Source organism: Furipterus horrens, unplaced genomic scaffold (genome assembly GCF_987537825.1).
Source record: "Furipterus horrens unplaced genomic scaffold, mFurHor1.1.pri manual_scaffold_11, whole genome shotgun sequence".
Taxonomy (NCBI): domain Eukaryota; kingdom Metazoa; phylum Chordata; class Mammalia; order Chiroptera; family Furipteridae; genus Furipterus; species Furipterus horrens.
Genome location: NW_028327181.1, coordinates 85,953,881 through 85,967,170, shown reverse-complemented (window position 1 = coordinate 85,967,170; position 13,290 = coordinate 85,953,881). Strand labels below are relative to the sequence as shown.

The 13,290-nt window shown below is 38.5% G+C and overlaps 1 protein-coding gene across 3 annotated transcripts in view; it reads left to right on the top strand.

Moving 5' to 3' along the window:
- The window catches only part of ACACA (acetyl-CoA carboxylase alpha), a 199,167-nt gene that overhangs the window by 62,431 nt on the left and 123,446 nt on the right, over positions 1 to 13,290 (top strand). For all 3 annotated transcript variants that reach the window (XM_090290711.1, XM_090290710.1, XM_090290712.1), the window contains exons 24-27: positions 4,770 to 4,883; positions 6,075 to 6,188; positions 7,083 to 7,172; positions 8,773 to 8,891. In XM_090290711.1, the coding sequence (XP_090146837.1) occupies positions 4,770 to 4,883; positions 6,075 to 6,188; positions 7,083 to 7,172; positions 8,773 to 8,891 (437 nt within the window). The remainder of the gene's footprint in view (positions 1 to 4,769; positions 4,884 to 6,074; positions 6,189 to 7,082; positions 7,173 to 8,772; positions 8,892 to 13,290) is intronic.

Sequence of the window (13,290 nt, the reverse complement as noted above, 5' to 3'; positions counted from 1 at the left end):
TCCCCTCTTCGGCTGTGGCCAGGTGCCCGCCCCACATCTGCAGTAATGGTGGTAGCTGGGGAAGGCCGTTTTAGTTGTTTGGGTTCTTTTCTGTAAGTCTTACCGTCTTTTACAGGTATCGCCCGGACATGGTAGCACTTGAATCCCCTGGTCTATATTCTTAGCTGGTTTCCCTTTCTTTGCTTACGTTGGCTTCCTGCTTGATGGTTATGTGCCCAGCATTCCAATCTCTGCTTTCTAGAAGTAGGAATGTTGCTGATGTGCTTTGCTGCGCTAGATGCCAATTTCAGGGGGCTTTTGAACCCCAAGTGAGGGATCAAGAAGATCCGGGTTTCCATGAGTCAGGGTTATGGAACGTGGACTGCTCCAGGGAAGCCTTCATCCCTTTCAGGTATTAACATAACTTGCTTAGTGGTAACTTGCCTTAAGGACTCAGGAGCAGATTTCTTCTAATCTTTCACCTGATTGGGGTAGCAGAATATCAAGTAAAATGCCACAGTTAAAAACAAAGTCTGGAAGATGAATAGTTAGTTTAATTTTTTGAAAGCTTTTCTGATTTCTTAAATTTAATTTCCCAGGAAAAAGCTTAGAACATTGTTTATGTTTACTTAGAGATATTTAAGAGACTCTTTAGCCAAATTAAACAATTTGGTACCAGTATAAATCACCAGCATCCTCATAGCTGTCTAGGTAGCCAAGTAGTGAATACACATCCTTTGGCCACTTTGACTTGAGGTGTTGCCTCCTCGCTACATATGTATTATTTCTGGTGCGGCCCACATGGACATGATGTAAACTGTGCTTCCTTGTGAGCAATGCCATGCCTATGAGCCTCTGATCTGGTGTAGACAGGGGTCATGTAAAAACGCTGATCAGTGCCTTTCCTTCCTCCTCTTAACATAACTACAAATAATTTTGTCCACTCTGCGGTTAAAAAAAAAAAAAGAATTTTTCTCAGTGACCCCAGTTTACTGAATAAGTGTGAGATAAATTTCTTATTAAACCTATCCCGTGACGTCCTCGGAATGTCAGAATGTCCAGCTGTGATTGGAAGAATCTACCAGTCCCCTGGGACTAGAGCCTCACGCAGCCGAACACAGTTAATGTCTCGGGTTCGTTGCACATCAGGCCACGTTCTTTTCATTTTGAATTGCCTTCAGACGTTAGGATGCTACGATCAAGTTGGACTATCTTCTGCTCTTCTGGCAGTCAGCTCTGCAACTCTGGCTCTGGTTTTGACACTTAAGCATGTTCATTATATTTCCCATCATCAGCCATCCAAAGGGTTAAGGATAAAAATAAGAAATAACTGTGTGTTGTACCAATCTTAACTATTACTGAATAATAATTTTTGCTTAAGCCTGCAGATTTATGCAAGTGACCTGTAATCCCAAAATCAGTAGGTGGGCTTATTAAATGAACTGCTTTACAATGAGAAAACATCTGCTGACGTAGTCACCATTTAATGTCATCATTATGAAACGTTCATCAGGGTTAGATGGTCATGTTGGGCTGTCCAGTTGCCCGAAGGAAGTCTGTCTCTAGGCAAGAGGACCATAAACTTCCTTCTGGATGTTTGGTTCTGATGAACAGAATGGTCTTCATTCCCTGGTGGTTTTTTTCTTTTTTAGGACATGAACACTGTGTCTAGGTCAAGGATGAGAGATGGTTGCAAAGATTACCTAATTTTCTGTTGCCAGTCTTTGTCTAAGTACTAAATAATTAATGACAATGGAAAAAATAATATTTGATTGGCAAATTTCCAAGTCAGGACAAACTAATGGAAATGGTGGTTTATTCATGCTGTGTTTGATATTTCACATCTCAAAAAGGTCTGGTTTCTGTACTTTATCACAACAAGCTCAGGAAGATCGTCATTTGTGATCCTAAACGAATACTTACCTACTGTATTTTCTAATATCCGTAGTTCACTTTTCATACAGGTACTCCTTCTTTCTCCTTACCCCCTTTCTCATAGTGGAAAGATGAAATAAAAAAGTGGTTTTGTCTGTTTTCTTTTGTTTTTTAACTTAGAATAGAATCTGTATAGTTAAGCAAGACAGGAACTTTATTTCTACTTATTAGTTTAATCTCAAAAAGTAAACCTGGATTTCCTTTCAAGGAAATAGGTCGGCTAGGTGGCAAGTCTTCTCATTTTGTTGTGTTGACTTTTTTTTGTTAATGTTGAGACTTTAACTATTTGCTGAGTAGCATTACCCAGGACATCTCTTAGGTTTTTAAATATTTCAGTGGGTCATTCTGATGATTGAAATAAGAGCCTCAGAAAGGCATGTTTTCTCAGTTAGGAACCAGAGGTAAAGAGGGATTTATGTAGGAAAACTTATCTTGGTTTCCCTACCCACCGTTTGTCTCTTCTTTTCTTTTGTCTTCTTGTGGTCTCTTCTTGGTAATTTTATATGTAGGCCGGGGCAAAAGTAGGTGCAAAGATGTGAGGACACGAAACACAGTTTATTCTTGCATTATTATTTACTAACTATTGTATTATTTTTTATATGAGTAGCTGTAAACCTACTGTTGTCCCACCCTCCATTTCCTTGAAAGTCTATTTTGCTTGTTGATTCTCAACAAAAGCTGAGACGTTATTGCATTCTCTCCCTCCTCTTTGCTTTTATGCCTTAGGATAGGTGGGACGGGTCCTCTGGTATGTGACCACATGCTCAACTGAACCCTAGATTTATAGTCACTTTAACAGCTGCTTTTCTTCTTCCCACTCACATGAGAGAATTCCTTGCATTAAAGAGGTGAAAACAGTATGCACTTGCCCTTCCTCAACTATCAATCCCATCATGTGTTTTACGGCTCTGGGCAGCTGGAGCGGACCTCTGGTTGGTGGGTTGGGGAACCGGAAAGTATCGGGTTGGCCAAAAAGTTCGTATGGTTTTTTCCGTAAAAATAAAAGACTCGTTTTTCATTTTCACCAATAACTTTATTGATTTGGGTATTTTTACCATGTCAGCTCTCTTCCGCTCCTGGCTTCTAGTAAGTAGAGTCCAGGGGTGCTGCTAAACATCTTCCGATGCATAAGACAGCCCCAAGCAAAGAATTATTTGGCCAAAGTGTCAGTAGTACCAAGAAACTTTGCAAACCACTTTTTACACGTTTGGTCAGTCACAGCACCTTCTCCCTACAGTGCACAAATCTCTTTTGGCTTTTCAGTTGCCTTTTTACCTTTCTTGAAATAATAAAGCATAACATGCCAAAAATGTTGCGTATTTTCTTCCATCTTCAGTATTGAAATGGCTGCACAAAAATTCACCAATTTTGATAAGTTTTTTTTTTTTTTAAAGCACACTGATATGGCAGCTGTCACAGTACAAGCTAACAAAATTGTTTCAAGTGAAGTTAAAGACAACTAAGCACTACTAGAGCCATCGTACAGAAAACTATGTCACAGACTTTTTGGTCAACCCAGTATCTCCTGCTTTAAAATGTCTGAGAAGCCCTCTTGCCAGCTTAGTGATGTTGAATACTTCAAAAGTATTTACCCTGTGACAAGGAAAGCAGTAGGGGTTATAGAAAAAAAGTTTTGGGAAATGCATATCTGCTTCAAAAGCCAGAAGTCCCAAGCTTTTATTTATACAGCTGTGGTCATGGGCTATAAAGACTATATTCTCTGCGATGGGGAAGGTCTAAGTATGAAATGGAGATTCTTCAAGAAAATGGCTGATAATCAAGGTAGAGAGATTAAAAAGCAGCATCAGGAAGCTGGGGTCTGGCCGTCTTTCATATCCTAGTGATAGTAAGGGGAGAATAAAAACTCACTAAATATAAAGGCAGTTATTTCAAACTCCAAGTAGAGGGAACTCTATACCTAATCATTTATATTTTATGTGTTATGGTATTAAGAACTACTACTACAAATAGCTCTAAATTTTAAAAAGGACAGTCCTTTATAAAAACTGCACCTGCAGTTTTTCAGCTTAGATGACAATTATATGGATGAATTTAGGGAATACACTTGACATTCCACTGGAGAAGAAATATTTTTCTCAGAACATGGTAAGAGATTTTTCTTAACAATTTTTAATTTTTAGGAGGGGAAGGACCCAGCACTGAATAAACCATGGATTGTGTTGTGGGAGCTGTGTTTTTTCTTCTAACCTAAGGACTCACCATGTTTAGATACCCTGGAATGATTCTTGGTACGGCAAGAGGATAAATGATTTGGGGTATAGAATTGTCAGCATATGAGATGGTGTTTTTATTTAGTGCGTGTTTATAAATGAATAATTTGTTCTTGTGTTTCTGTTTTGCACCCTCCTGGGATGCTGAATATTTGGTTTGTGAAATGAAAATCACCAAGAGTGGTTCCTTTTGCTTTACATTTTGCCTTCTTTTCCAGAAGTGGGAGAGGAAACAGGAAGCCTTTAGTCCCTATATTATTAATATTTAAAACCTCTTAAAGCATCATCTTATTATTTCTTACTCGGAGTCCCTTGACCCTTTTAATGGTCTCTGATGACTTCTTCCGCATGTTAAAAGTATAGTGTTGATATATAAAGAAATACATTTGGAATTTTGAATCTGAACGAGGGATTTAAGCTTCTAGCAGCAGCTTCCTCTGGGGTCATCTTTACTATATTGTTTGGATTCAAAACAAAACAAAAGCCAGGAAGTTTGCATTTTAAAAAATTAACCCAGCTATCTTTACTTTGGTTTTATCCACTGTTCATTCCCCGGTTCAAAGTCCTATCCTCCTCAATTTCTTTTAATGTGCATGTTTTTTTTTTTTTCATATAAACAATTAGGATCAATTGTGTGGCCGGGACCCTACCCTCACTGATGAGCTACTGAACATCCTCACTGAGCTAACTCAGCTCAGTAAGACCACCAATGCCAAAGTGGCGCTTCGAGCACGCCAGGTAAGAACACGTGTTGGTTACCTTGAGGGAGGAATGATTTTCACAGACTGGGCAATGCGCTTCCACTCAGTCACCTGACAGAGATGCAAATGTCTGTCTCCCGTTGCCCTCAGAACAAATGCTTTCATGTGGTATATGATTTTTAAAGAGAAAGGAAAAGATGAACGTTGAGCCTCTTTAAAATAGGAGCCCTTGCCCCATATAAAACCCTCTTATCATTCCCCACCCTTCCTGCTAGCCCAGTGATGGTAAGTCAGGGTCGTGTGGAGGAAGGCAATAGACTCTGTGTTTCTTGCTTCCCAAAGGGAGCTTAGAAGCAGGTGAAGACTTCTGAGTGTACAGGACAAAATCAAGTGTGGAGAGCAGAAAGATAATGAAATGAATCTTAGGTGCTAGCAATCAGAACAACCCCAGAGAGGTCCAGTTACTTTCACCCCGTAGTCTTCATTTCCATTCCAAAAGGTTTCAGCAGGGAAGCCCGGAGTGGGCGCTCCCTTTGTGTTTCTGTGCTCAGGCGCTGACAAGGAAGCAGCATTTGAAGCTGTTCAGTGACCTTCTGCTTTCTCTACAATTGTATCCATGTCACTGAACTACTCAAAGTTATTGAACCTCTCAGTGACCTGCTGAGAGTATTCAGGTCCTACTGTGCCCCTGTTTGTTTGTGACACTGCTTTCCCTCTCCCTGCCCCTCATATGCCTTGGTGTTACATCCTGACGCCTTTTCCTCAGTCCTGAGTACCTGGGGCTGTCAGAGCAGTTTTTCCTAGTCTTTCGACTTCAGAGTTGCAAAAGGCTGGCTTTGCTGCATCCACCTTCCCCACAGCTGCTCCCTGCCAGACCTGATTCCCAATTAACAGCTAGTCAGGCAGTCCCTGGGACTAGCAGCTTTGCAATGGTAAATCACATGCACTGATGGAACTTGATTGAAGCTGTTTTCTCTCCCTTCCCCCTACCCCCATGGGAAATAGCCCACAACGCAAATCATGGTGAGAGTCAACTGAGATGCAGTATTTGGTGGCATCGGCTTTATGTTACAGGATCTAGAAGTTGTTTTACTTGGTCTCTGTTTTATCTTTGATGCCTGCACTTAAGAGATTTATATTTATTGCTTTTGTATCAGAGCTGCCTAATAGGAGCCTAGAATAATCACTCCCTCAGGAACTTATGCCTCTTATTTTGCTCTCACTCTAGGTTCTTATTGCCTCTCATTTGCCATCATATGAGCTTCGCCATAACCAAGTAGAGTCTATTTTCCTATCAGCTATTGACATGTATGGGCATCAGTTTTGCATTGAGAACCTGCAGGTATACTTATAGCCCTTTTCTACCTCTCTATTCTCTTGTTCCCTTTATTTCCAAGCAGTTTAATTAAGTAATCCATCAATTGATTTTGATTTTTCATGTAATTAAGTTTTATACCTTGACTTTCTGAAATGATTTATATTTAATTTTTTTTTTTCATTAAAAATGCTGTTAGAATTTTGGTTTAGCCTAAAAATCAAATAGGCCTGCCTTGATAGATGTGTCCTATTGAAAGTCTACATCTTGTGCTTTAATTTTCTTCTAAAGCTTCCTATTAAGCCAAATTTATAAAAGAGTACTGGCCAATTTTACTAATTGGAAAAACCTTGACTATTATATTTTAAACATCATTTTCTCAGAAATGACTTTTTATTTGTCTCCCTGAACATAAGGATGCTATTGTTATATCTAGCCACAGGCATCTTCAGGCTTTCCTTCAGATTTCCTTCTGGGGAACCTAGAGAAGGAAGAGGATGTTTTCATTTATTTGGCTCATGGTTGAAATAGAAGGTTTCCATTGGGGTTCAAATCTACTGGTTTATCATAGTGGAGTATTGAGACAATATTTAAGAAGTTCAGTATAGATATATGTCAGAAAGGATAATAATAGTCACAAACACTTATATTAGTATATAATTAAGGCATTGTTAATGCATTCTAAGAATTATGTATGTTAACCCTCTGAATGCTCACTACAGCCTATGAGCATAGGTTATTATTATTTTCCCCATTTTGTAGCTTCAGGAAGCTGAGGCACAAAGAAGGTAAGTTTATTATACATGGCATTCATAGACAAAATTCTTAAGTTTTATTAAAATGCTTCAAATGCTTAATTTTGTCTATTAAAATCGTTCTCTTTTGGATGTAATGGTTTAAGTTCGTCTTTGTACCTTCCAGAAACTCATCTTGTCCGAAACATCTATCTTTGATGTCTTACCAAACTTCTTCTATCACAGCAACCAGGTAGTGAGGATGGCAGCTCTGGAGGTAAGTTTTCTTAGTAACATAATATTACATGACCTTTCCCTTGGTTTGTAGTTGATTTCTTATGTCCATTTGGCTGTTGTCTCAGTTCTTTTTCTTTGGCGTTAAGGTTGGTTCTTTAGAATCTTCTTTTCCTCTGAAACTAATGCTGAACTATGGTCTTGCTTTACCAAAGTGTTTCCATTGAACTAATCAACAGCTTTTGGGCTCTAATCACAGGAAAACAGCTGCATGCACTTTTTTTAATAGCCCCTACTTCCTAGGTATATTTCATTCTCCCATTTCATAATGAATTAGGATTTCCTATAACACAATAAGTGAAAAAATATATGGCTGATCAGAACATGTACCATTTTGTGATTTAGGCCAAATAAAATGGATTTTACTTATATTCTGAATTGTGAAGCAGCTCTCATGAAATATTTCATCATGAGAAAAAAGTAATAACATTTAATGAACTGTGTTTTAGGCTCTTTACTTCATTTTTCTCATTTAATCCTAAAATTACTTCATGAAGTAAGAAGAAAGTGAAACTCTGAGAGGTTAAGTGTCTAAATTCACATAGATAATAAGTGGAAGAGTTTGCATTTGAATCTGACTCACAGACTTTTCTGTTTCCACTACAGCTCACTACCTCATTAAGCACAAAAATTGCAGGCCCTGAATACTGCTGTACAATTGCCAAGTGGCTGTTTTTTGAAGATGAGGAAAAGGAGTGTTTTAGATGATCTTATGTAATATTACATCACTACAGAATATCACAAGCTCTTCTGAGTTACTCTATTTGTATTCTGTGGGTAGCGTGTAATGTATCCTACTCAGTAAATACCAAATTTAAAAAATATCTAAGTGTTTTTCATGCCATTTAATGAGAAGTCTCCTTATACACCTCACATGCTGCTAGAAGTCCATGTAGCATTTTATGTGCTTGGCAAATTGTCTGTGAAGTGTGGGAGGTTGGGCTGATGGTTTTTGCTGAGATGCAGCCTGTTGCTGTTTCTTTTGAACTCTTGAGTCAGGTAGTGTGTTTCAGATACTATGTATCAAATTATGCTCTAGTGCTTTTGCCTAGTGTTTGGGGGATATAAATAATCTAAAATTTATTCTGGGCAATGGGAAACTAAACAAAACAAAGGCACAAGGTAGTAAAATGGTTGCTCTATACGATAGTTCTTTCTGTCTTCTATCTTCACTCCTCAAGTGGCCCAGAATCAGCACCTTTCATTTTTTTCACTGCTTGCTTTTATCTTCTGTTGACATGATCATGCATAATGAGTTAGTAAGTTGTGATTCTATGTGCTGTCTCCTGCTAAAGATCAAACCTTCTCCTGAGTGTAGGTTAGTGTGAAAGGCTTATAGCACACCTAGAGGTGTCCAGCGAGGCAGGCCAGTTTTTGTTTTCATTTATAGTCATGGCTGTGGTTTTAAGATTCCAGCTTTATTAATTAAAGCAAGGTATTTTTATACAGAGCTTTGAGACTTCTGTCATCCCAGACCACCTTCTGCATCAGATACCTCCTCTTTTCAAGACTGTCTTTTTCCTAGGCTACATCTCTTACCTTCTGTTTTTAAAGTGTATTTACTGAGGATTACTTTTAACCAGGTATATGTTCGAAGGGCTTATATTGCCTATGAACTTAACAGTGTACAACACCGCCAGCTTAAGGACAATACCTGCGTGGTGGAATTCCAGTTTATGCTGCCCACGTCTCATCCAAACAGGTGAGTGAGCTGGTGTGTGCACCGGGGCCAGCCAGCACTCCATCAGGAGAGTTAAGGGGAGTAGCGTGTGTGACAGTACCATGTTTTTTAAAACTAGAAATGTAGAGCAGAAAATGAACAAATATAAACCATGAGAGGAGAGCCTCTTCTGCCCGCTTTTTGACCTTTGACCCAGAGAGATAAAGTATGGTCCAATTAAGATAAAATTTTAGGATTAGTTGATATATATTTGCTTACATTTTGTCACTGAAGAAACAGGTTTGTTTTAAGTTGGAAAGAATTTACTAGCATTTTACTTGATGGAACTTTGTCAGAAAATTACTTTTTTAGCAGTTTAAGTGAACATTTCAATATAAAAATATCTTGGGTGGAATGCTTATCTTTTCAGTATGTTTTCTGTGGATTAAGGTTATACCTAATCCAATTTCATTATCTCCCTAAAAACAGGCACCTGAATTTAGCAGTTGCCACGCAGTCAGTTTTTATAAATCACACTCCAGAAGCAAACTTAAATTCAAGTAAATTATTAATTAAGCCATGCTAATTCCACTATTCTTCCCTTCCTAAGCCCTTAAAAAAATAAAATGTACATATGGAAATTTGTTTTAGTATTGCTTTGCTTTTAAAGTGAAATACTTTATCTTGTATACTCACTTATTTCTAAACTATGCTGAGGCAGTGAAAACCTAGGAATTCCACCCACACGTACATTCATCCCCTTTTATATTTTCATTCTTTTTAGTAATACCACAGGAAATATAAATACCACAGCCAATCTCAAGCTGCCCCCCTCCATTTCTTCTTTATAGCCTTTGGTTCTTCACTTTATATTACAAAGTACTGTGTCTTTGGGGATCCTTAGTTATAGACACCAGAAATAGCTTTGTTCTGAATTGCCACTTCCCCCAAAGCAGTAGAAACCCTTCCCCGAGACAAAGAAGCCTGTGCTGAGACGTTCGGCCACTGGGTGCCGCTGTTGATCCAGCAGAGGTCGGCAGCAGAGCCATAGGCGTCTTCCGGAAAAGTACTTCTCTTTGTCTCAGAAGATCCTTTCACTTCTCTGCCTCAAAAATACCTCACTGCTTGCGGAGAGCAGCGTATGTCCTTGATTTCACAAGCATCTCTCGGTACATTTTTTGCCTTCGTGGATTTCAGAAGCTCATTTTCGAGAAACGGATGGCTGTCCTTCAGCGACTGGCAAATACTGGCGGCACACACGGGCTCAGCCCTCGGTCGTCTCTCTTTTCCTGCATCCCCTGATGGGTGGAGAAAACTACAAGCTATAGTTAACGCTCGTTGTAATTCTCAGGACACTCTCCTTTTCTTCCTGCTTTCTGCTACTACCTCTTCCCTCTGGGCAGTGATTTGTAGTCAGGCTGCGGAGCTGCCTGTGATTTCCTTCTCTCCTCATCGCTCCCCTTGTCTTTCTGAATTGCTCTCCCTGTCCTACTTTTTTATTTAAAGGTATGTGTCCAGTTTGGTGAGGGATAGTCGCTTGGACAATGAGAGAAATGCTTCTTAACTGTTAAGAACTCTTATTCACCATTCTATATCAAGGATGTGAATCTTGATTATTTCTGATGGTTTCAAAACTTACACACTTGTCCCTCCCAACGTCTGAAGTATACACACCCCCATGGATAGAAGACCAAACTTGGACAGACTATAATTCTGGAGTCTCTTTAAAGTCTTCACTGGTTGTGTGTATATAAAATGCTACACTGCTGGATGATGATGATGATGATTGATATAGATTTAAAAGTAAAGATAAGGGCAAATAAAAGAACAAAGAAAATAATCTTCTGACAACTAGAAAAATGTAAAAACTATAATGCTTTTTTTAGATCTAAAGTCCCTGTTAGTTTAGCAATATAAATGTATTATCTGATTAAATCACAGAATGATATATTCAGTTGAGTATAATTTATTCAGTTATTACAACTTGAATTTTGTTTCAGAAGATTTTATATTTTCTTACAAGTGTTTTTGTTACAGTGTGGAACTGTGACCCTACTCTGACACCAACTGGTACACTGCAGTTCAGCTGTGGCACTAATCATCTCAAATTAGAGCAGATGCCATAGTTAAGGGCTCAGTTCTCCGCAAAACTGCTCCTAATTCAAATGAGGCCACAGGAGGGGTTCCCGGGCCACCGCATTTTTGAACAACTGGCTACTGTGGTACCCTCAGGTTCAACATTTCACTAGAACAACTTGATATAACTCAGGAAAGCACTATACTTATGATCACAATTTTATTATAAAGGACACAGATCAGGACCAGCCAAATGAAGAGACACATCGAGTAAGGCCTGGCTGGGCCCTGACCACAGAGCTTCTCTATTCTTTTCCTGTGGAAACAGGGTATGTCATCCTCCCATCATGTCAACGTGTTCAGCAACCAAGAAGGTCCATTGCGCTGCAGTGTCCAGAATTTTTATCAGGGTTTCATTACAACCACAGGATCGATCAAATCAAAGGCCACATGATTCAACTTGATCTCCAGCTTCTCCCTCCCCCACAGAGGTCTATCTGGCTTAAATCCCCCAACCCTCTTAATTACATGGTTGGTCTTTCTAGTGAGCAGCCCCGTTTTGAGTTATTTCATCTCTCAGCAAAAATTTAGGTGTGATTCAAGGGGCTCATGAATAATGAAGACAATTCTGTTACTTGAGAAATTTCAAGGGTTTAGTCTCTCTTTTTCTCTCAGGAACCAGGGATAAAGGCCAAAGTCTTTATTAAGTAATAGGCCTGCTTACCTTACAAAAGAATTCTAGGGTCTCTTAGTTTTAGCTAGTTTTGAGGCAAGTTTCAACTTTTTTCCTAACTCCAATACTTTCATTCTTTTTTATTCTTACCATTTTAAACACGCAGGTAATAAGCCTGTTTCTTATTCTACAGCAATCAATTATACAAGACTATTAACCAGGGTGCACTCCACTCCTAGTCCTGTAAGGCTCAAGGACACGATTATGTCCACTAACCTCTAAGTTAACTGATCCTAAGAATTATCTAGAAAGTGTTCTAAAAATGCACATATTGGTGTCCTGACTCCCAAGATTCTGATTTATTTTGAACCAGAGTCCAGGGCACCACTCTTTGAAAAAGCTCTGATAATTCTGATGAACAACTACAATTGAGAGTCACTACTCTTAGACCAAGCACTGTCCAGCAGAAATACAGTAGCCCCCCTTATCCATGGAGGATACATTCCCAGACACCCAGTGGGTGCCTGAAAGCACGAATAGTACTGAACCCTATATATACTGTTTTTTCTTATACATACGTATCTATCATAAAGTTTAATTTATAAATTAGGCACAGTAAGAGCTTAATATCAATGACTCATAATAAAACAGAATAGTTAGGACAGTGTAATGAAAGTTATGTGAAGGTAGTCTTTCTTTCAAAATGTCTTACTGTGCTGTACTTACCCTTCTTGTGATGTGAGAGGAGAAAACTGCTGTGTGATGAGATGAAGTGTGGTACTCAGAACGGTGCGCAATTTAAAACTTATGTATTGTTTATTTCTGAAATTTTCCATTTGATATTTTCAGACCTTGGTTGACTGTGGGCAACTGAAACCACAGGAAGTGAATCTGCAAATAAGGGGGACTACTGTATAATGCAGGCCACATGTGTAATTTTAAATTTGCTATTGGCCATATTTAAAAGGGTAATAAAAAACAAAATGGGACAACTGTGATAGGACAACAATTTAAAAAAAACATAATATTACTTTAAACATTTTATTTAACCCGTTATAGTCAAGATTCTATTTCAATATGTAATAAATTATTTTGAGAAATCTTCCATTCTTCTTACTAAGTCTTTGAAATTTATAGTGTATTTATGCTTACAGCATGTCTTGATACAAACTAGCCATATTTCAAGTCTTCCTAGCCACATGGAGAGCTCAGCACTAGACCGAAAATTAATTAGGGCTATTATACTAAGTCCTCTTTGTTTTATGTAAATAGTATACCACTTTGGAGAGATTAAAACAAAAATCAAAAAAACTCTTATTTTTATGTTGCTCGTTCTTAGGAAGTTACCTGATATTTTAGATATTCTGCTATGATATTTAATGCATGCTTTAAAAAATATTTAGTGAGAACGGAGAATAGACATACGAATATACGTATTTCAGTTATCAATGTAAAACACAATTTTACAGTATTTGTCCCAATTGGGGTTAACAAAGCAAAAATTCTTGGGGGAGAAAATGGATATATTCTTTAACCAATTTTTGCACTTTTGTTATCTTGGCACTTGGCCTTCACATGCCTAGCCAGGCATTCATTTCAAGTAGACTAAATGTGCCCACCAAGTCCTTAGAAGTGAATATCTTCATAAGGTGTATTATCAAAGCAGTCTCCGTGGTGTGTGGGATCTCCGGG